The sequence below is a fragment of the Lethenteron reissneri genome, chromosome 27 (assembly GCF_015708825.2).
Source record: "Lethenteron reissneri isolate LAM-NWPU_2019-01 chromosome 27, ASM1570882v1, whole genome shotgun sequence".
Lineage (NCBI taxonomy): Eukaryota > Metazoa > Chordata > Hyperoartia > Petromyzontiformes > Petromyzontidae > Lethenteron > Lethenteron reissneri.
In genome coordinates, this window is record NC_083805.1 from 9,310,910 (window position 1) to 9,335,558 (window position 24,649).

At 48.7% G+C, this 24,649-nt stretch overlaps 2 protein-coding genes across 4 annotated transcripts in view; one reads left to right on the forward strand and one right to left on the reverse strand.

The window, feature by feature from the left end:
• LOC133348519 (glutathione hydrolase 1 proenzyme-like) overlaps positions 1-16,249 on the forward strand; it is a 33,762-nt gene extending 17,513 nt beyond the window's left edge. For 2 of the 3 annotated variants that reach the window (XM_061561372.1, XM_061561373.1), the window contains exons 12-13: positions 11,763-11,876; positions 15,846-16,249. In XM_061561372.1, the coding sequence (XP_061417356.1) occupies positions 11,763-11,876; positions 15,846-15,995 (264 nt within the window). In that variant the 3' untranslated portion in view covers positions 15,996-16,249. The remainder of the gene's footprint in view (positions 1-11,762; positions 11,877-15,845) is intronic. The other variant, XM_061561374.1, reaches the window with a different exon arrangement.
• A 1,767-nt stretch (positions 16,250-18,016) lies between these two features.
• The window catches only part of LOC133348520 (glutathione hydrolase 1 proenzyme-like), a 30,871-nt gene continuing 24,238 nt past the window's right edge, over positions 18,017-24,649 (reverse strand). Inside the window, exon 12 of the mRNA XM_061561375.1 lies at positions 18,017-24,315. Within this exon, the coding sequence (XP_061417359.1) occupies positions 24,169-24,315 (147 nt within the window). The 3' untranslated portion in view covers positions 18,017-24,168. The remainder of the gene's footprint in view (positions 24,316-24,649) is intronic.

Here is a 24,649-nt window from a genome sequence, read left to right on the forward strand (position 1 = left end):
ATAATAAAATAATTCTCATTATTATGTTTTATTTTTATTATTTTATTATTTCCCTTCTACGTGACTTTACCGAAAGAACCAAGAAGATGAATCCCTGCAGTCACGAAAGCTTAAAATCGAAATTTAACATGTATAAATTCATCGTTTCGTCGCTCGCCACTGATGTTAGCCGTGGTCGGGAATCGAGCTCAGCTCGCCAGGCATAAGAACCACAGCACCATCGCTACGCCTCTCATTTTAAAAGTGTTTTATTGCTCAGTGCTTGAGGGATCATGGTGCTTATTTTGAAAGTACAGTTTCTTGTTACTTTTATACCGAGGCAGCTGTGTTTTATATTGAGAAGAACACAGTACGTTTGTCTTCATGCTGTATAACGACGCATTGATTCATTGGCTAGGGATTCCTACGCTCAGGAAATGTGCACTCAATTGTGCGTGCATCACTCAATTATTTACAAAGTCTGCAAGGTGTATGCGAATGATACGCTGATGTTACATTGAGTCTAACGGACTGAGCAAAGCCGAACACCCACCATAGACAAACATCCATCTCGCTGCTCACCATCGACGAAATCACCCGCAATGCACCCCACTTTGTCAGACTCGGAAGCTGAGCAGGGTTGCGCCTAGAAAGTGCGTGAACGGGCGACCACTCTGCATAACAGGTGTTATAGGCTGCTGCAGGGCTATGCTGGGCAGAGGTCAGCTCAGGAAAAAAACGCTTGTTGTACTGCCTTTCTATGATCCCAGATTGTTGCTCCCTGCCTTTATCTACAGGCAATGACCAGCGTGGTAAAGTATGATCAAATAACCCCACCCACCCCACCAGCACCTCGTACGGTGCGAGGAGGTCATCATCCATCAGTGGATTGACAAAGGGCTACACATTTGCGAATTGGATCTTGTAAGGCCCTAACCCGGAGGAGAGAGCAGCTATCTCTTAGCGTATGCACCCAGGCGTAGCAAGGGATTTCTCAAAAACACCTGGTTACCAACGTCAATGCGAAGGTTCAAGCTCATTAAAGTAACTCGGACCGCCGAAAAATGCACAAAAGAAATCTCTCCACATGAGTACAACACGCTTTTCGAGGCCAGCGTGTTTCACGGCGGCATTTATTCCGACAGACCAGACGCATAGCCGTTAAACCCAGTGCTCCACCGTTGGCAGATGTTACACCTATCCGATAAAGAATGCTTTTTATCCCCGTAGCCCCTATCCACTCTGGCACTTTGTCCCACAATAAAACTGGCAGCCCAGGTGGGTCACTCTACTACCTTGATGCAGTAAATTTAGCTGTGACGGTCCCACCTGATGACGGGGACTTGTGTTGCCTCCGAAACGTCGTGATTTATTATTTTATTTTATTTCCATTATTACTTTTATTAACTTTATAAAAAAATTTACCTACGTGACTTTACCGAAAAAACCTAACAGTAACACTCTACTATCTGCTCCACTACATTTTCCGCACCTCCGATCAGCACAATTGGCCGCGTACGTTTGCGAAAAAGAAAGTTCAACATACATGCACCCGAGTGTGGCGAAGCAGAAAGGACATTGTTAAAAAAAACAAGCTAAAGCATTCCGCCCTCAGGGTGTTACCCATGCGCAAAATGACCGACGCATGGCGCTACCGACAGACAAACCCGTCGTTCGCGCTTGGTCAGTGGAAGCATCTCACGCACAAAGAAGCAATAACGGGCAAGAGAGCGACTGCACTTGCTCGGTTAGTGATGCTAACTCTGAGGGTGACTGGGGATACATCATGTGCAAAAGAATAACTCACAGTACTCTACTGGAAGAGGAGAGAATTACTGTAAAAGTATTCTCTTGAAGTGGTGTATTATTGCGCAACTGACCAAAAAAACGGGTCTTGTGAAATACCGGAAAGACTTACAGCCGCCACAAAAAAAGGACATTCCTGAGAAGAATAACACACCATCGTCGATGTTGCGCTGCTTAGCACACTGGACTCCCATCGCAGAGGTCGCCAATTCGATTCGATGTCCACGGTGCTGCAGTTGAAACGACGGTGCCGATTCATTAAATCCTGCCGCCAGTGTCCACTTCATCTTCTTGGTTCTTTCGGTAAAGTCACGTAGAATGGAAATAATAAAATAATTAAAATAAAACATAATAAAATAATTCTCACGACGTTTCGGCCACAACGCAAGCAGCCGTCCTCAGGTGGAGAGCAGGTCTGTCGAGAAGACAGAGTCTGAATGACCTCAGGTGGAGAGCAGGTCTGTCATGCGCGAGAAGACAGACCTGTTCTCCACCTGAGGACGGCTGCTTGCGTTGTGGCCGAAACGTCGTGAGAATTATTTTATTATGTTTATTTTTATTATTTTATTATTTCCACTCTACGTGACTTTACCGAAAGAACCAAGAAGATGAATCCCTGCAGTCACGAAAGCTTTAAATCGAAAGTGTCCTCTTCGTTGAGCTATCATTTGTGGCCAATGTCACTTCTGAAAAACAAGTTAATACCTCTGTGGGCTTTGCCTGGTAGGATGGGGGTGGTTTAGTTTTATTTCTGTGTGTTTGGGTGACTTGTTTGCCCTTCCTGTACTTTGCACTACTGTCGTGTGTTTGTATTGTTTGATGTTTCTTCTTGGTTCTTTCAGTAAAGGCACGTAGAATGGAAATAATAATAATAAAAATAAAACATAATAAAATCATTCTCTCGACGTTTCGGCCACAACGCAAGCAGCCGTCCCTTCCAACCCAGCTTAAATATACGCTCCAAGCCTGGTGGTGTTTCATTCAGACGCTGTTTTTCCGACAGACCTGTATTTCGCCTGAGGACGGCTGCTTGCGTTGTGGCCGAAACGTCGTGAGAATTATTTTATTATGTTTTATTTTTATTATTTTATTATTTCCATTCTACGTGACTTTACCGAAAGAACCAAGAAGATAAATCCCTGCAGTCACGAAAGCTTTAAATCGAAATTTGTTTGATGTTGTAACGTTCTAACCCGCCCCTACTGGACATCTGTGCAAAAGAGCTTTATAGCTCATCGTATTCCTCCAGACAAAATACAAACTCTGATATCCTGATTCTGTATACATGGGTACACCACAGTGCAGGTCGCGTGAGGTGGGGTAGAATGTGGGAACTCCCACTTCTTTCAAACACGTCTGGCCAGCATGGACAAATAGGATAAATAACTCTTCCTTGAACTTCCGCGGACCACTCAGTCGACGCAACCATTTCCGAGGACCAACCCAGCGCCTCACCCCTGGTGACAAAACGCATTCACTGCTCTCTCTAAATACCGCTAATACAACGTTATTCATATATTCTAGATTTGAAGCTTTCGTGACTGCAAGGATTCATACTCTTAGTTTTTTCGGTAAAGTCACGTAGGTAAAAAAATGAAATTAAAATTAATAAAAAATAAAATAATAAAAAGTAAAAAAATAAAAATCACGACGTTTCGGAGGCAACACATGTCTCCGTCATCAGGAGGGACCGTCACAGCCAGATTTGCTGCATCAAGTGAGGCAGGGATTCCAAGATGCAAGTTCTTAAATACAAGTTAAGGGGGAGGAGAGGGGGGGGAGCTTATCAGAATGTGGTAGCCAATGAATGGAACGTATTGGGAGGGGGGCGGGGCTAAAAGAGAGCACGAGGTGCACGTAGACGTCGACGTGGACGTGTTTGTGCGCAAGTCCCTGTTGGTGCACATGATCACGTATTGGAAGGGGGGAGGGGGGTTATTCATATAACCGGGACATTCAAAAAACTATTTACGAAGCTGTAAGTTTATTTTTTAGGGGTGGCATTTAGATCTTAGGATTATGGTAGTTGAATCCGGGTAGTTTACCTAACTTTTTTGGTATTAAATGTCAGAAGATAAATATTAATTCACGCCCGAAACAAAAGGTATAAACGTTGTCATTAATTCCGGATCGACCTGCGTTTACATCAAAGCCCCGTGGCCCACCTGGGGAACCGTCACGGACCACCTGATGCTCCTGGGACCACACTTTGAGAGCCACTGCTGTAGTTGAAGCCCTTCTTCTTCTCCAGTGGTGTGAACAAGTAATTGGATAGCTGCACCTTTAACTTTGACCTGAGATAATCAGGACAGGTGGCAACATCCTGCGCTCCCACCCAGCCCGGCAGTGCCACCACGCACGCAATGCAGGTGTAGGGGTGTTAAAGAGAGGGCCCGTTATGCATGGCAGCCTATGGAAAACAAACACAGTGGGCGGGGCTACGTAAGTGCACGAGCAAGTGCCCTCTACGACGTCCGAGCCAGACACCCTGGGGGGGGCTGGTTCGAACGTTATGATCCCCCGGGGCCCCACCCCTCAGGGAGGGGTTGGGTATAAAAGGGGATGTTCAAAGGGCTCAAGGCAGTTATGTTTAAGCTAAGGGAAGAAGATTGAAGACGTCTTAGATAGAGCCCTGGACTCCCCTGGTTCGATGTCCTTTTCAGGGCCGGACAGGATTGAGCCAGCGGCGTGGTCCCGAAAGCCAGAGCCGGTGCTCTTGTAAGAGCTGGTCTGGAACTCCGGGTACCGGGCCCGACTTACCAGTGTCGGGCCAGTTAGCCTCCCCTAGCCCATTAGTGGAGGATTCGGGGCTAGGACAGAGTTAGCTAGGGGTGTATCCCGAGTTATACGGGTGAGGGGGCCGATACCCCCTCGAGTGTGTATATGCCCACTGTCATATTGTGAATAAACATACGTGTGCATCAACCTCGGCGTCAAGCGTCCTCACCGGTACTTCAACTGGTGTCAGAAGTAATTCGAACATGGACACGCGGAAAACAGCGCGGGCCAAAGTACCGCAGGAGGAAGACACTGCCGAGATCGTCGAGCCCGAGACGGCTCCACAAGACAAGGTGCAGCCGGGGCCTGACGCCTCCTTACCGGGGCATCGAAATGAAGAGGGGCCGCAGCCAGACGCGTTACGGCTGGCTCACGGGAGGCTGGCGGAGCTGCTGTATGCCGCTGCCGCCACGCTGGAGACCATCACGCGACTAGGGGCCGTTGATCCAACACGGGGCGAGGCGAGCCAACGACCAGGGCGCCTTTCCGCCATTTCGGAGCAGTCCGAATTTGAAATTCCCGCCATCGACGCTACAGCTGTTCGAGGCGTGGCCAGCCTAGACATCCGCTCCGACATCGCCGTCGCTGAAGCTGCAACGTCATCACAACCACGACAGGCGATCCCATCGGCCGCTCGCACCGACGCACAGCCGAGTGGTGGTGACATCAGCCTGCGGGAGTCTACAACGACCGCTGCGCTTCATCAGAGACTGCCCCCGCTGAAGGAGTTCATCGGCGCGGAGGGGGACTGGGCCGGTTATCGCCGACGTTTCCTCGCCCATCAGGAGATGGCGAAATGGTCCGATGAGGAGGCTCTCTGCGCGCTGCCGGCGCTCCTCGACGGCGACGCGCTTGCCGCCCTCACATCGGCGCCGAGAGAGAAGCGGTCTACGTTACCGATGGCACTACAGCTGCTGGGCGGGGTCTATGGACCATCGGCTGAATGCCGACAGCAATTTTACGACCGCAAGCGGAGTGAGAAGGAGTCGCCCCTAGCATATCGGACGAGCCTCCTGGCGATGGCTAAGTCGGCCTTCCCTCGTATGGACGACGACGGCATCGACGCTATGGTCACGGAGAAAATCCTCCTCCTGGCAGACGACCTTGACATCGCTGTGGTCGCGCAGGAGGACGCGGAGATGACATCGCTCCAGGCGGCAAGGCTCCTCCACGCCAACCTCCTGTCGCTCCGGCGGAAAGCCAGCAGGGCATCGGCGGGGCGTGCGGTGGCTGCAGCCACCCTTCCGACGGAGGAACTCTACGCCGTCGACCACCGACGGCAACAGGCGACGGGAGCACGGTCGGGCCGGGACGGGTCGGGCCGTTCCGACCATCCGTCACCTCCGACGGCGCTCCCGCGGTGTTTTAACTGCGGCGTCCGGGGCCACGTCGCCTCGGGGTGCCGCTCTCCTCGTCAGCGCGGGACGACACCTCAACGGGACGACGGGCCTCATCACAAGCTCCACCATCATAACCCGGCGAGTCGCGGCACCCCATACGTTTGGCCCACACACACGCCCGTCACGCACTCAAACACCGCAACGAGAGGGGGGCCGATATTGCGCACCATCGCACCATCACGCACCACTCCGGGTACTCACATCGAACCCGGCCAGTGGTCCGTGCTGGCCGATCGTGTGATAGCCGCATCGTCGGGATCGTCGGCCGTTGTGGGGCACATCGACGGGGTTGAAGTGCGCATCCTGGTCGATACGGGAGCATCGGCGACCATTATTTCGGAGTTAATTTACAATATTCTCCCAGTCCGGAGCCGTCCTTTGATGCCTATTAACGTACCATTCTATGCGGCTAACGGGGGCTCACTGGGCATCATCGGACAAATTCGTGCCCAAATTTGTATTGGGGAAATTAAATTGTCCGGGCCGATTTTTGTTTCCTCCTCGCTGGCGGTTCCGTGCCTGCTGGGGACGGACTTCCTGGCCAAAATGCCGATTAGGATATTAATCGACCAGGGATGTATTGAGCTCCCGTCGGGCAGACGCATGGCGTTTCTGCCATCGCCAGTTACGACTCGGACGGCGTTCGCGACGGTGCCGGCATTCGTAGAGAGAACGGTGCGCGTCCCTCCGGGGGCGCAAATGTTGATTCCTTTGAAACTTCGGCGGCCCTTCGCTAAGGGTATTGGGGCCCAAGGGGTTCTGTTGGGGCCGTCTAGGGCCAGGGTTAGTGGACCTCATTTACTTCCGGCCCAGACCATAGTAAGAGGGGACGGTGAACCCTTCATCGCGGTCCTCAATGTGGGCTCGCAGACGGTGGTGGTCCCACAAGGGACCGTGCTTGCTCATGCAACGCCGGTGCCATGTGAGGAACCCGTCGCAAATCACGTCAGCGTTGTCCCTGCGTCGCGACCGCATTCGGACAGCGATGAAGGGTGGCTCGAGGCGCTTTGTGCGGGATCGACGGACCTGTCAGATTCAGAGCGTCAACAACTTAAAACACTACTGCGGGAATTTTCCGACGTTTTTAGTCGGAATAAATACGATTTGGGTTGTACTCACCTGCTGCGTCACCATATTGACACGGGTGACAGCGCGCCAATTAGCCAAAATCCGTTTCGGTTGAGTCCCGCCGAAAAGGACCATGTCAAATCGGCTATTGATGACATGTTGGCCGCCGACATCATTTCTCCGTCCACCAGCCCTTGGGGAGCGCCGATTGTCCTGGTTAAAAAGCAGGATGGATCGTTGCGGTTTTGCGTTCATTTTCGGCGCCTTAACAAAATTTCGGTTGCCGACGCATACCCGCTCCCTCGGATGGATGAATCGCTGGACGCCTTGGCGGGAGCGCGATTCTTTTCCACACTCGATTTACTTTCGGGATTCTGGCAGCTTCCTCTGGACGATGATTCAAAGCCTAAAACTGCTTTCCGTACACCGCACGGCCTGTTCCAATTCAACCGGTTGCCGATGGGCTTACACTCAGCACCTGCAACTTTCCAGCGTTTGATGGAATTGGTTTTGGCTGGATTGCAATGGGAGTCGTGCCTCATTTATTTGGATGACGTTATCGTCTTTGGTAAAACTTTTGATGAACATCTCCAGAGGTTGCGGGCGGTTTTCCTAAAGATGCGGGCTGCTAATTTGAAATTCAAACCCCAAAAATGCCATTTGTTGCGCGATTCGGTGCGTTATTTGGGGCACATCGTGGGACGCTCAGGTATTGCTACCGATCCCGCCAAAACGCAGTGTGTCAGCTCCTGGCCGACTCCCACCTCGGTGGGAGAGGTCAGGAGTTTCATTGGGTTCGCGTCGTATTACCGACGGTTCGTCGCTGATTTTGCGACAATTGCAAAACCCCTGCACGCTTTAACATCTAAAGGGGTTCGGTTCCACTGGGGTCAAGAGAAGGAGGCTGCTTTCTGCTCCCTTCAGGACGCCCTGGTAAAAGCCCCTCCCTTGGTTTACCCAGATTTTTCTAAGCCCTTTTTTCTCGACACCGATGCGAGCAACACGGGTATTGGGGGTGTGTTTTCCCAGGTGGTTGATGGCGTGGAATGGGTGGTCGCGTACGGTAGTCGGGTGTTGTCTCCTGCGGAGCAAAGATATTGTGTCACCCGTAGGGAACTGTTGGCAATTGTCTATTTCATCCAACAGTATCGCCCATATCTGTACGGTCGGCATTTCACCGTCCGCACAGATCATGCGGCACTACAGTATGCCCTGCGAGTTCAACAACCATCGGGACAGTTGTCTCGATGGTTGGAGGTTCTCCAGGACTTTGATTTTGAAACCACCTACCGTAAGGGCGTTCGCCATACGAATGCGGACGCTCTGTCGCGCATGCCAACCACCTCCGAATGTGCATGCCTCCTGGGGTCGGGACGTTGCAGGCCTTCAGGGGACGCATCGGTTCCGGTCTTGGCAGCCACCGACGACGACGAAACATTAGTTACTAATTCGATCGAACAACAGGGAAGAGATTCCCTGTTGGGGTTGCCCGTCACTGAATGGGGGCGCCTCCAAATGGAGGATACCTCCCTCCTCGGGTGGCGTCGTCGCGTCGGGGGTGCTGGGCGGGTGAAGGGTGATTCGGATGCATGGGAAATGGTGCAAGGTCTGCTGATGCATTGGGACGGCAAATCCCAGCGACATCGGCTGGTGGTCCCTTCTGAGTTGCGAGGCAAGGTGGTGTGGGCCGCGCATGAGCGCCTATTACACCTGGGGACCCAAAAGACTCTTGCACTGCTACAACTTGATTTTTTTTGGCCTGGTATGACGAGGGATGTTGGGGATCTATTGGGATCATGCCCTCGGTGTGCGCAACGGAAACCGCCGGCGCGGGAGTCTAACCCGCCCTTGCAATCGATCAAAGTGTCCAGAATAAATGAGCTTGTCGCGCTGGACATTTTGGGCCCATTTCCCGCCACCCCCAGGGGCAATAGGTATTTGTTGACAGGTGTCGAGTATTTTACGCGCTGGCCTATGGCCTGGCCCTTTGCCAACCAGTCGGCAGCAGCCATCGTGGAGACCTTTGTTCAGGGATACGTCCTGGACAAAGGTGCTCCGGAGCGGCTGCTGACCGACCAGGGCAGAAATTTTTCCGGTAAATTACTCAAACAAGTCTGTGACCTCTTAGGCACGAAGAAAATTCGTACCTCCCCGTATCACCCGCAAACTGACGGAATGGTCGAGCGCCTGCATCGCACCATTACGTCAATGATGTCACAGCAGGTCTCGGACTCACAGACTGACTGGGACCTGCATATTCAAGGGGTCTTGGCGGCATGCCGGATGGCACCCCATGCAGCTACGGGATTTTCCCCCTTTTACCTCATGTACGGTCGCGAACCCGACCCGCCTGTTCGCGCCCAGCTGCAGATCCCCGACCCGCAAGGGAAAACTAAATTGGCTGACCACGTCAAATTTAATCTGGCCAAATTAGCAGAGGCGCGGGATGCTGCTATGCTAAACTCGGACCTCCGTCAAAAGGCGAATGAGCACCTCAGGCTGGGTCGGGCGCACGTGATACAGTGGAAGCCGGGGGACAAGGCATGGTTGCACTGTCCCCAAGTGCCCCTGGCTACCTCCCCTAAGCTGGCGCGGCCGTGGCGGGGCCCTGTGGAGGTGGTCAAAGTTTTGCGACCACAGTGCGTGCGCATTAAATGGGGGAAGCGGCGATGGTTCGTGCACCCCTCTAGGTTAAAACCCTTCGTTGCGGTACACAAACCCACTTCACACATGCGTGGCCAAACGTGGGGGGGGTCGACCGTCTCATTGGGTCCGTCTCCGTCGTTCTCACCTAATGCCTTGCCGGCCGTGCCACCTCCAGGTGCATCAGGACTGACGGGCTCACGCCCGACCACCCCTCCTGGGGATACCGACGGTCGCGCGGCATCGGATGAGGTCTCAGGACTGACGGGCTCACGCCCGACCACCCCTCCTGGGGATACCGACGGTCGCGCGGCATCGGATGAGGTCTCACTCCGGGACGGACAATTGCCACCTGACGGTCCGCCACCCGGGGTTACCCCGTGTGAGGGGCCCGCTGCAAGGACGCGCGCAAAAATGCGCAGACTGTTATGAGGCCGGAAGATATGTACATATGTTGGGTTCATTGTGTGTTGTGTGGGTGGTGTGTTCCCTGCCCATTGAAATGTACATACGTTGTGTTCATTGTGTGTTGTGTGGGTGGTGTGTTCCCTGCCCATTGAAATGTACATACGTTGGGTTCACCTGGTGTTGTGTGTATGGTGGGTTCCCTGCAAATTGTATATAGGTTGTTTTTTTACGGAATTCGTATTTATTCAAGGGGGGGTGCGTCGGGTTGTTTTCTCTTCTTGCTGTTGCATTTTGTTGTGTTCTTGTTGCTGTTCTTGTTATTGTTGAAAAATAGTGAGGCACACGCGCGGTCAAGGTGTAAATGCACTTTTATTGTCATTTTTGTATGTTGGCAGCCGGGACGGCTGCAAGCTATGCGGGGGGGGGGGGGGTGATGTAGGGGTGTTAAAGAGAGGGCCCGTTATGCATGGCAGCCTATGGAAAACAAACACAGTGGGCGGGGCTACGTAAGTGCACGAGCAAGTGCCCCCTACGACGTCCGAGCCAGACCCCTGGAGGGGGCTGGTTCGAACGTTATGATCCCCCGGGGCCCCACCCCTCAGGGAGGGGTTGGGTATAAAAGGGGATGTTCAAAGGGCTCAAGGCAGTTATGTTTAAGCTAAGGGAAGAAGATTGAAGACGTCTTAGATAGAGCCCTGGACTCCCCTGGTTCGATGTCCTTTTCAGGGCCGGACAGGATTGAGCCAGCGGCGTGGTCCCGAAAGCCAGAGCCGGTGCTCTTGTAAGAGCTGGTCTGGAACTCCGGGTACCGGGCCCGACTTACCAGTGTCGGGCCAGTTAGCCTCCCCTAGCCCATTAGTGGAGGATTCGGGGCTAGGACAGAGTTAGCTAGGGGTGTATCCCGAGTTATACGGGTGCCTCAACCTCGGCGTCAAGCGTCCTCACCGGTACTTCACAGGTAGCACAGTGAGCCATCGCCGGTTTGTAGTGTAGTGGTCAGTGCGCTGCGCTACAAACCCGACGGCCCGAGTTCGATTCCCGCTCACGGCCAACACCAGTGACGTTTATCCGAACCGGTCTTGGGCCTCCGCTAGGCCGACTCAGCCTCAAATGAGTACCTGGTGCGCTGTGTAGTAAACATCGCCACTAGGGAGATAAAGGCGGCCGGGCGTGGTGTTGGCCACCTACTCCCTCGTGTGCCGTGCCAGCCTTCATTGGTGCTCGCTAACAGCACTTTCCCTAACAGTCTGTTCAGGCTATACGGGGGATCTTTGTTTTTGACCGCCGGCTAGAGATTGATCTTGTATATACAAAGTGCACTCATTCTTAGATGGTGGAGCAGAGGGCCCTGCCAGTGGGCATATGACAGGCGTAGACTATTTACAATACAGCCGTGGCGCGTGTAATATGAATGACGTGTTGTGCCATTTAAGGGGCATTCTCTGCTTGCTGAAAGATTAGGGCTTAATTGTTACGCAGGCTATTCGAATTGTCTATCAATGCCAAGCAAAGGGCAAGTTCGTTTAATGCACGGAGCTGTTTTCTGTGCGCAAGCATGAAAGGAAGTTGGGCACGTAGCGAGTGCATCGCCTGGAGAGTATACGAGAACATAATAATTGCAGTGTGGATGTTTTTCTGAAATATTGGTCGTTAGGTGTGAATGTGACATCTTTCCAACAGGCCATAATTAACACGCTGTGGTTTGGACAAGACATCAAGGCGGCTGTGTCTGCACCACGGTTGCACCATCAACTCCTGCCAAATAAAGTCATCATTGAGGATGGGTTCGATCAGGTATACAGTACACAGAATCTTTATATACAAAAAACATAAATCCGCCACTAGCCTTTCATAGACTGTGGGGGCGAGTGTTGTTAGCGAGCACGATGCACAAGAGGATGGTGTGGTCAATACCGTGCCCGGCTGCCTTTGTCTCACCAGTGCTGATGTTTATACAGGTACTCATATCAGATGGAACTGACCTAAGGGAGGCACAGGACCTGTTCAGATATTCACCATTGATGCTAACCTTGGCCAGGAATCATATTCAGGTCACTGGTGACGCAGTGGTGAGTGCACTAACCATCGTGCCACTACTCCCCAAAAACATATATATGCCGTTTAACATGTCGACTTTTGATTGGCCACAATTCATCCGGCGATTTGCCACAATTTTCCCAAATTTCCTGATGAAGCTGGTTGTAATCACCAGTGAAACGTCGTGTTAAAATTGTAAATGTTGTTGGCCGTATCGGAGTAAATTCGCAAAGAATATCAAAACAAAGTGGTGCCATATTTACACTATGAGACCTCCTTTACCAGTGGCAAAATATAGTGATAGGTTTTTACCCTTTCGACTGGTACAAAAACTGACACCTTTATACAAGGCATCATGTTTGCAATAACCACAACACAAGCAGTCAAAATGCAAACAAAAAGAAACAACTCTGATAATGATAATGATATGCACTGTCCTTGAAGTTGACAGTGCATATCATTATCAGAGTTGTTTCTTTTTGTTTGCATTTTGACTGCTTGTGCTGTGGTTATTGCAAACATGATGCCTTGTATAAAGGTGTCAGTTTTTGTACCAGTCGAAAGGGTAAAAACCTATCACTATATGGTGCCATATTCTTGGTTCTTTCGGTAAAGTCACGTAGAAGGGAAATAATAAAATAATATAAATATCAAACAATACAAATTCTCACGACGTTTCGACTGCAACACAAGCAATCCTCAGGTGTGAAATCTACAGCAAGAAAATTTGAAAAAAGTGGTGCCAGTTCACAATGGGCACCAGCATTGTACTGTACTTCATGACAGCATCTTGACATCAGTCTCCATGCATCAGCTTGTCCCTCAGCTGTTTGTGTGTGCACTGCCATGCCACTTCCAATGATTGAGTCGCTCGACATTTGAATACGCAGCCAATTGCACCCCCTTCTCATATCTGCGCCTGCACAAAATGACGGTCATTTGTGTACACATCCCATCGCCCACACAGCCTTCTGAGAGTGACTCTTTTTCATTAGCATGTTTGATTCAAGCAAACTCTCGACCCGTTTCAACATTCGTCACCTTATTCTTTGGGTCGTTCGGTAAAGTCACGTAGATAGGTTCAATGAAATAACAAGAAATAACCAAAAAATAACGAAAAATACGACGTTTCGATCGCAACACAAGCGTTCGTCATCTGGACTTTACCGAAAGACCCAAAGAATATGAATTCCTGCGGTCATGAAAGCTTTAAGTCATTCATCACCTTTTCAGCAGTCAGGTTTGCATAAACCAAATACTGGTGAACTGTCAGATGTTTAAAGGCAACTATCCTCTGTTAGATGTGGGTCCTAGTTTCACGGAAACCTACATGATAATACGTAATCATTGGCATCGATAGGTCTCCTTGCCAGCCGCTTCCTCTAGAAACGCTGACTGGAGATTGTCTCCGTCAAGGTTGTATGGAGTCCCACGGCCAGAGCTGGCAATGACAGAGCAACACTTGGCAGAGAGGGGTTATTACTCACACAGCATTTTCCCACAATGTCTCACTTTGGCAGAACACCACATACTCAGCAGACAGGAGAGAAAAGAAAAAGTTTGAGCGTGAATCCATGTTCTGAAAAAATTCCCCGAGCGATGGTGGGTGATGTTAAGGGACACAGCAACCATATTTCAAGTGTGGTGCAGATTTCAAAGTACAAAAAAACACAGAGGGTCTAAAAGGTCCCACATCTGGTGAAAATTATGGAACTGTTCCTTTTGGACCCAACTTCTCACGCTGCTCCTCTTCCTCCCCTCTCGCCAACAACACGAGCAATCCCCATGCTCTCAAATGAAAAAAAAAACCAGCGTAACTTGGCGTAACTTGCTGACCCGCCCATACTGGACGTGAGCTTCATAACTCCACGGATTCTAAATAAAAATTCAGATTTTTATCATCTGAGTTGGGAGAAGACGCATGATGTAGATTATTCAAGAAAGCACTTGCCCTCAGCTCGGATCTGAAACACAGTCCACCACAAGGCCAATGATAAAAGTTGTACAATCGCAAAACATGTGGCATTCATTTTCCTGGGGCAATTTCAGGAAGCTCAATAAACATGCAGCGCCTGATTATTTCCTATTCTCATTTCTCTGGTTGCAATCCGACACCTAATCGCACATCTCACGACCCGAAAGGGCACGTGTACACTCGCGCGGTTGGTTTGAAGTTTAGCCCGTAAGCCGACAACTCATTCGCACGAACTTGCGTACACCGTACGGCAATTGACACGCAAAAACAGTCAGCTGATGCAGCATTCACCGACTCGCTCCGGTCACTCACGCACTGGGTGGGCCAGTCGCATTTGTATCACTCAATTTAACTCTTCTGTCGCTATGCCACCACATGGTGAGTGTTCCCCTGAACGTCGCTCTTTGATTCCTCCACCCATATTGAGATCTTACCAGATGAGTTCATCTCATCCACACTATTTTGTTGAACCAACCAACACTGCGGGTCAAAACACTTCTCTTCGTGATGTATTATCTGTGCTGTTCTGCTTTGGAATTCCCTCCCATCGTCTCGTATCCAAAGTTCTTACAATATTTGCTCAAGTCAATGAACGTGGTAAATACATCTGAAACAGTTATATACAGTACTTTCGTGCAATTTGTACTTCCATGCTATATCTCTATTTTAATTTCTACATTGACTTGCTCAACTTTTATCTGGCTTACTTTTGTGTCCCCGTATTTCCTTTTGATGTAACCTGCTAGCCTGCCGCTGCTGGACATCTGTGAAGAATAGCTTCATAGCTCATGAAATGCCTCCAGTATAATTCTGAACTCTTATCTATTTAAACCTTGAAGAGTGCTGTTCGTTCCTTGACATATTGCGCCTTTGGCCTGTGTTCAGCAACCGTGATAAAATATAAGTTATCATGAATGCTTGCTCGCGATGCTGTGTACTACAAGAGGCGCTTAGGAGTACGAGGCGCCTACTCAGTTCATCCCCTCCAGCACCAAATCACCAATGCAATCCCGATCAAAAACAGGCCGTGATATGTTGAAACGTACACAAAACTTAAAAGTTATTTTCTGTTCAAATAATCTTTGAGGCAGTGTTCATTTGCTGAGCCGGAAGTTTACAATAATCAAAATCCCTCCGGCGGGAGCAAGTCTTTCCATACATAGGGGCAGTAGATTGTGTACTGTGCGGTGAAAATTCACTGTCGTGACCTCTACTGCTTTTGGGAAATTGTAAATCTCTTATCATTCTTTAATATTGTCACTGTTGTCATGAGGTTACTTATTTGAAACGACGGGTGGAGTGGTGGGGCATTGATGCGCGCATTTTCCTACGATGCCGAGATTCCCAGCCACGGCTAACATCAGTGACGAGAAACAGCTGACACGTTCCTGGGTCCTCTGTTCCTTCACCGACCCGCACTGACCAGCGTGGTGAAGTATGGTCAAACAGCCCTCGTGACCGACAGCATGGTGATGCCTTCATCCAGAATTGGCCTGAAACAGCGATCTAACCCCCCCAAAAAACCCCTGTATTATGGAAAATATTGGCTCGGAAAGTGTTAAGCTGCAAACTGTTTTATTATTCACGATTTTTTTCCCCCCAGAATTTCCATGTTAGAGCAGGCACAACGCCATTTGTTGCCTTTGAGATGCTAAACAATTTCAGATGTGCTTTAAAAGAAAATTAAAAAAAAAAGCACGTTCCCCAAACAAACGCCGCTTGCGCCGTGCTTTGCGTCTTCGTTACGGCAGGCCGTTGTGGAGGGCCTTCGCTTCAGGAACCACGAAGTTGCCCTCCAGTCTCCTGCCGCCGACTCGGTCGTGCAAGCCATCGTGCGCGTCGGCAGCCACTGGCGCGCCGAGTCCGACCACCGCAAGGGCGGCCGCCCCGCCGGGTACTGAGAGGCGGACTCAGGGCGGCGGCGGCGGTGGCACCACGAGGAATGCCACCGACGTTGCTGGGAGGCTTCAGCAGGTCACGACGTGAGCTGGCGGTCCCCCGCCCCCCCCCCCGCCTCTGCCTCGTAGCCCCCACTGCGTCACGGTGGCGAGATGTTATCCACCTCGTCTGGTCTACAGGAGGTCGTGGGTTCGATCGATCTCTCGGCGTGGCAAGTATATTGAATGCATCTTCTTGGTTCTTTCGGTAAAGTCACGTAGAGGGGAAGTAATAAAATAATAAAAATAAAACATAATAAAATATTATAATATTATAATATTATTAAAATAACTTATTTTATAATGTTTTATTTTTATTCTTTTATTACTTCCCTTCTACGTGACTTTAGCGAAAGAACCAAGAAGATGAATCCCTGCAGTCACGAAAGCTTTAAATCGAAATATATTGAATGCCTCCACCCTTGTTCAGCCAGTGGTATAAAATGAGGACACCACGGGTTATGCGCGGTGTCTGCATCCACCCCTTACAAGATGTGTGGCTATCGTGGAAGAGTAGGCCAAATATCCTCCCCTTCTTGCCTGCAGTTGCCGTAACTGCCTTGTGCTGCCTCGCCTATCATTGTACGCGTGTCTCGCCTACCATAACGCTCCTTTCAGACTGCCTGCGCACGATAATATTGCTACAGATTAAGGCACACGAGCGGTTATTCCAGTTTCCTGCACGCCGATTAAAATTGTAAAAAGAATATTTTTTAAAATGTAACCGCAATAAAACTACACCAAAAAAAATAAATCTCGCCCAATTCCTGTTTCTCCTTTGACTGTGTTTGCGCAGATGACTCACCCGCTAACTTTCCGGGTTGAAAGTATAGGTTGGGAAATAAAAACACTGCCCAGCCCGCCACTGTTGTGCATGCCAAAGTGAAAGGACTGCGTTTGTGTAAAGGTCCAGAAGTCTTGCAGTTGCCTGCTGGCAGAAGAGCATGGAATCGAGGGAAGCTCTATCCGGGCTCACACACCAAGACCAATGGACGTGTCAAGAAGCCAAGACGTCTGATGAAAAAAAAAATCGCTGAAATAAGCATTGAGGCAGTGCTCATCTCCTGTTCAACATCCCAGAGCCAGTGGTTGATACTCGACATTCCGCATTCCCGTGGCGGGGTTTAGTTCTACCATCGGACAACCACTTTTGGCTTCTTCACAAAGTTGGGGTGGGGGGGATTATGGGTTGGGTCGACCAGGACACGAACTTGCAATATTTCAATTGTGAGTCGCCCTCTCTGCAGGCGAGTCACCCGGCCGGTTTGCGCGTTGCGTTCAGTGATGTCGGAGGACTTGTGATGGCTTACGGCTCAAATGGCACTTGTTGTGAACAAAATTGTGCCAATGGGAGGGCACAGTTTAGAGGTGGAATTCCAAACACAATGGACCTTTCGCATACTAATCCTCGTGTACGCAGTAAAACGTATTGTCAAGCGATCCATTCAGATGCCGGGTTTTGTAATCTACGTGTCGGAGGAGGCCATTGTGTGGCGGTGTTAAGGGGAAGTGGTATTGTAGTGATTAGCCCAGTGCGCTACGAACCCAGTGACCCGAGTTCGATTCCAGCTCAAGAACCAATAACAGTGACGAATATCTGAACCGGTCGTAGACTCAGACTTAAGTGAGCACTTGGTGCAGTGGGTAAACATCTACACTGGGGAGACAAAGACGGCCGGGCGTGGTGCTGGACACCCACCCCCTCGTGAGCTATGTCAGCCTTTTACGAGGTGCTCGATAACAACATTTGGCCCAAGAGCATTACAGGCAAATTACTCAACTGGAATCAGATAACAATCATCGCCGAACTGATGACGTATATCACTCTTGCAAATGAGACTCATCCTGACTCGTCCTGGTCTCATCAGACTCATCCTGGGTCTCATGAGACTCATGAGACCTGGTTAAACAAAATAAACGTACTTAACGTGATCTTTAAACTTTATCCACACGTGAATTCAAGGCCCCAATCGTCCAGACAAATAGAATGTTTCGTATAAAGGCTTTATTGTTAGTAAATAACAATGTTATAAAAATAGACAAAAAATATTTCATCATAAATGTTCTGTAGATTATACGTTAAAACAGAAATGCGTTAAATCAGTTTGTATCTGCACAACCATTCATTGACGCTGTCCTACACACCAACATCTCTTCAGTTTTCATGCAGTAACAGTCTATGCAAGATGAACAAAGCGCGACTTTTTCGTATACAGTACACGACTGTGATCCTTAATATTCTTCAACTGGTCAAGTTTGAAACAATAGAAATAGTATTCTTAAAATCACAGATGATCACATTTGAAAATCATGCCCTTTAGAATCATTAGGTCACCATCACGCAGGGGACACGCGTTCCGTTGAACCCCCGGCAAACAGAGCCCACTGCCGTTCGTATCCCCTGCTCCTGCGAGCCTTTATCGGTTGCTATTCGTGAACGAAAGACCGCGGTTTAAGCAGTCTCGTTTTCCAAAGCACCTACGGGGGGTGGGGGGGAGAGACACGCTGCTGTCGAGGTCTGGAAATTCAGGACTGCTTGCACGCACCGACGTGTCTCGTGCGTAAATGCCCCATAAAACCCTGGCTGTAAATAAATGACTGGCACCATTTTATTTTAAAGTGTGGAGGCTGCCCTAGTGTGGTGGTTATAGTAGACTGGGCTTGAAATAGGCAAGTTTCTTAAATCTCCCCTCCAACCCCACCCCCCCGCATCAGTCCGCCCCCCCCCCCAACAGTATCAATGGGCTTATCATCAGGGTCAACACTGCCAGCAGCGGTGTGAGCAAGTATGTGCAAGGGCTACAGCTTTACTGTTACTGTTTTATGGTAGAAACGGTCTCTTATGAGGCCCTGCCATTAAGTGGGTTTTCAATTGATGGCAAGTCGCCTGAGCTTCCACCCACACATGGTGCATGAAACGTAATGCCCGTGCGGCTGGGTATATTCACTGAGTGATGTCCTGGGGAGGGAAAAAAACCCAAGAACATCATTCCAATGACATCAGTCACTCAGTCACAATCGTCTTCATGTAACATATGGCAGGTTTTGCCAGCTGTATCATATCGCCAACAGATACAAGATGCCTCCCTCTTGATCCTCAAATGAACACGTTAATAAGCTACATAAATGCATTTTAATTCACGAACGTTTTGTAAACTACATTCGACGCACATTTCATATTGTCCGACAAGCAACAATTGCGTGGAATAAACTCGCACGTGGACAGTCTTCAGAATCGTGAATAACATTCGTCCTGAATTAGCCACAGGAAAAGCCACGTTTATTCAAAGTGCCGCATGAGGTTTGGGCGTAAATGTTAAGAGGATTAAGGCATAAAAACCACCGTAGGTGAAGCATAACTACACCTTACTGTATTGTGTCACAATTCACCCTGCGCCTTCTGTATAAACAATCGACTTTTGTCAATGTCACCTGCCAAGCAATCCCATACTTAAGTTTGGGGCACATGCCATGGGTCAAGATTGAGGTGTCATCACGGGGAGGTCTCCGAAATATTGTTGATCTGAAACAGGAGAGCCCCCCCACCGCCGATGTTTTTTTAACAGCTGAATGCAAGTATTGTGTTTGTTCGGGTATTCATAGCAAGTGTTACAAAACAATGGCATCCTCCAACGCAGTGCTTCTCAACCTTTTACATTCCCCGCGGCACGCACCGTCAACCTCGCTCGGTCTTTGTTGGCACAGAACTAACCGAGATTTTAAAAAAAACTATTGTTTTCTAGATTGACAGCTCATTTCTCGAGATTGAACACTAATTTCTTTAGAACTACTTTTTGTGTTTTGATTTAAAGCTTTCGTGACTGCAGGGATTCATATTCTTGGTTTTTTCGGTAAAGTCACGTAGAAGGGAAATAATAAAATAATAATAAAATTACAAACATGATCGCTTGCGTTGCAGTCGGAAACGTCGTGAGAATTTTATTGTTTTATATTTTTATTATTTTATTATTTCCCTTCTACGTGACTTTACCGAAAGAACCAAGAATGTACTTTTTGTGTGTTTAGTTTGTTGTCCTTCCACCCCCCCCCCCCCCCCGCAAACTTTAGATTATCACGGTGGGCTACGTACGGTGCAAAAGAAGTTAAACGTAAAAAAAAACACTGATGAAAGATCTCAACTGCGCACGCGCGATCAAGGGGGGGGGGGGGGGGGTTAGAGGGCCGGGGGTGGGGGCCGACGGCTGCCCGCTGCCATGCTGCACCGCGACCAATGGAGAGGGGAGGGCTTTTCACTGTACGACAAAGAGGTGATTTCGTCTTTTCCTAGCTCGGGTACGGCAAGGTTCTTTTTAAATCCTTTACATTAAGTTCACTTGCTTGCGCGCTTGCTTGCTTACGACCGTGCAAATCTTTCGGTCGTCTTTTTAACCCACTTCCCGTGATCCAATCGAGCTGACATTTTGCACACAGATTCGTTGTGCGTGACAATTAATTTTCGTGAAATTTTGTTTGCAAATTTTTACACTTAAAAAAAAACAAATTATATTTAATTACCAATTGCTTAATGGTGGCAGGCAATCATCTGACCCATAGGTGGCAGCCATCTCAAGCCAGAGGACGAGAGGACTCTAGCCGCCACGCATATAAAGGATTTATAGTGAAAAACTTTCTTTTTACGGGTTCATTTTTCTTTCCTTGCTGTTGAATTCTAAAACACCACAGCACACCCGCGAACGTGCTACAGAGAGAGCGCACTGGTCTGATGTTAAAAACCTTCAAAAGATAAAGGTGATGAATATATGCGACTATAAGAGCGTATGCTATTCGTCTCACATTTTATATGCATCCTTTAATATACGTGTTTTAAAATATATAATCATGTATAAAGATAATTTTATAAAGCTTGGCAGCAAAGGCAAATAACACTTTTGTCTAAATACAATCACATCCTCAGACAATTTCCATTCCGTAGCAATATTCTGCACGTTTGCAATATTTGTACAAAGGATAGCCATGTATTTGATGTGCTCCTGTCATAGACAGCAGTTAATAGGAGGTATTTGGTTTTAGTTCATGCACATGATGCAAAGAGAGTGCGGTCTGGGACTGAAGTTCCAAAGTGTGATCACTCTGGTGGCCGGACATCTTCGGGATCGGAGCGTTGGCACCGCTGACACCTTTGGTTTGAATTCAGTTTGCAGCTGTCCGTGATTGCATTTGATTCTCAACCATAGTGAGATGATGACGTCAGCCTGGTTATAAAGGACTGCACACACAACAACAATAACAACAAAAATCAATAGAAATATATTTGATTCTTCTGCTCTACTTTGCAAGAAATTCTTGGTTCTGAGAATTGAAAATAATTTTGACCGCATAAATAGGTGCGTGGGAACGTTTGGTGCCCATACTTCTGTCGATAACGTTTACTTGAAGGGATCTTAGAAGTAGTTCTTTCATATCTCCTTCCACAGGGCCGTTCTCTCACGAGGGGGCAAAGCACTGTTGTTCTCTGCGAGTTCTGAAAAGGAAACCTGAACTCATGACATTACACCAATAGCACAATTGGAGTAAAAGTTACAGATATTCGCTAAACAAATATGGCCCCCACATGCCTCATTTAGCATCTCCACCGTTCTCAAATATTTGAATACATAAAATTGCAAATTTACACCCTCTCATGTGTTTAATGATATCTCGCTTCTTTACAAATGTAACTGTGGGCTCTTTTCCTTCATTAAAAAAAAAAGTTTTGGAAGTTTGTGGTGGAGGGGTAAAATAAGAGGTGGGGGGGAGCAAGGGGCGAGTGATTTCCTGCACAGTTGATGGGCCACTTCCTCACGCCACAAGTTTTGTTATTGTATCTACACATGAACTGTTCCTGTGCCGCGTTGCGTGCCAGATACAATCGAGAGCAACGCTGCATCGGATGAACAATGTGCGCTGGAATGGAAAAATCAAAAGCAACAGCGCAAGCATCGGAGGGTCCTACATGGCACGGAGGGAGAGCCACTGCGATATGGCAACCGTAAATGGGAAGGTGTGATGTTACGACATCACGATACGATATCAGTTTTCCCCGGTACGACGACTACTCCCGCGACATCACTTTTCCGCAACGTAAATGTTTTTTCGTTTGATGTACGCGTTGGCAATAACTAAAAAATAAGAATGACAACGGAGTCATCGTGAGGAGAAAGAAAACCCGAGTTGGCCTCATTTCTTCGAGGGGAACGTTTTGACGAAGAAAGCCGTCATAGAAGGAAGCACGGAAGCGAGAGGAAGGCCGGGGATTGGCATGTTAGGGAAGTTGAAGGAAGGGTCACTTGTGCAAGTCAAGCAGAGGGCAGAGAACAGAGAAGGATGCAGCGGATGGTAGCCAAGGACATGCTGTTAAGGCAGAGCGCCAAAATATAATTACTTTCAGTACAAATTAAGAGTAATTTAACTGTAGCGCACTCAACATCGGCATACCATAAGTCTTCTATAGCACACATGATGTTAGTTAAACAATAGGGAAATATTTAAACGCATAAACTATCTACCAAAATGATGACATCGAATACTGTAACCGCCATAACATTTACTCCAGAATATAATAGAAAATATACTCATTTAAGCTACTTGTTTACAATCAAGTTATTTGAAATAAAATCTATATTTTTAAACGACAAACTATAATCAGGATATTTTGGCAAGCAGGCGATACACTGATCGTGAATCTTGTGTCGTATGCTACATCGATATATTGTAGGACGTGAGAATCTTACAAGTCTTGCCATAGAGTGGCAGTCCTCCTCCTGAGAGGACTGCCACTGCTGCGATAATCTCCACTGTCGCACCACCATGAGGCAGTTGCGCACAGCAAATGGAGATTGTAACTAAGCAAACTCTGTCATCATCATCATCCGGTCCCATTGCTCAGCAGTGCAGCAAGCAGCTCACAATAAGAGGGTCGCTAGTTCACCCTGGTTGGGGGTTTAACTCGGCCCATCATCCCTCAAAGTTCAATAAATCGAGTACCACCTTGTGAGGAAGTCAACAGTCGGTTTTCCTATGGCCACAGCAATTTGAATGTGGAATGTTCACCCCCACTGGCTCAGGGCTGTAAACAGCTATGAGCACTGCCTCAATGTTCTTCTGTGCAGGAAATGGCTTTGACTTTGAACTCTAGCATTAAAGTGTTGTGTAACCCACGTACAGTTTCTCCACACTAGGCCGCCGAAGCCGTGCAAACAGAACTGAAGGCCGAATTTACATTTACCACTGTAGTGTCATTACAGTGGCACAGTGGACGAAATATTACCGAGTGCGTTGTTTTTTTTGCTGCTGTGCCGTACAGCACTCCGATGTGTTTTCGCACCGACAACATCGGGGATGGAGTGTGCAAAGCAACACGCGGTACAACCCGAAAACACACCGCAGAGGTAGAGGAGACGGCCTGGATGATTCGTATTATGATTGTGCTATCTTTCCCTTCCAGCACTATTCCACCTAGCATTGGCGTGATCTGTTGAGGAATGCCTGTGCTGTCACATAACCATGTATTTAAAACAATAATTTCTGTACAAGAACACTGATGGACAAACAACTCCCCTCCCCCCACACCCAAAAACGTTTAAAATAACGACTTTGTTGTTGCACATTACAAATATAAAAATCTAAGCCCTCCGATAAAATCTCGACAAGCAACTGTGACACCACCGTTATTCTATCCAGGTCGAGTTGACGTCTATGGGAAATGTGAGCCCGAGCGAATACATTGTGCAGCGGAAAACTTCGAAGGATGCCTCGCAAGCAGCAGAACTTGTGATGCATTTTGAAGCTATGAACACGAGGAGGGACATCGCTTGCGAGACGCCACAGAATTCGTGGGCCTCTTGTTAGCACCTTGCCAGCTGGAGGCCACTGACCGGCAGGTGCTCGTGAAACTCACAACTTCGAAGGGCACAGCAGAGGAACAGGACTTGACGCGCCGAGCTGTTAATATGACAAGATCATTGCGTTGAGTTTTTGTCCTTGTAGCGGAGCGGCGCTTGGGAGATTCCACATTCGTAGGCCTCTCTCCAAGCATCCGACGGACAGAGCACTTGAAGTGTCGGAGACACTTGGCAGAGGAGTGTGAGACGGAGGGTGCTTGCAGCTCGGCCTGAGTGGGGGCAGCCCTCTCCCGGGCCTAGTAGCCATCGGCCATTGAATACTTGCGAGCGTCAGACACAGCTGTTATGGCTCCATCCTCGCGCCAAATGGCTTGCACCACACCAACACTGGGGAATATCTGCTTAAACACGTGGGATTTCTTCTCCAAAAGCAGCTTGATGGCCTGTTGGTAAAAAAAAGGGTTAGAGAGAAAACAAATGGTCGTGATGATGACGATTACGCAAAATGCACGATCCCATCCGGTCACAATAAGGTTCTAGTCTAGTGGATATATCAACCTCTTTGATGTGGCAACCTCCCCAATAAAAACCACCAGTCCTCGCCCACCACAGCCTCCGTGAGCCCCCCCCCCCCCGAGTTTACTAAGGGTACACAGAGAGATCACATGTCCATGCCTGAGATAACAACTCCCATAAGCTTCTTGGGGCCCTAAGCTTTTACTCAGTTTACTTATGCCGAGCGCCACACCACTGAACACTCATCATTGTTGTGATCAC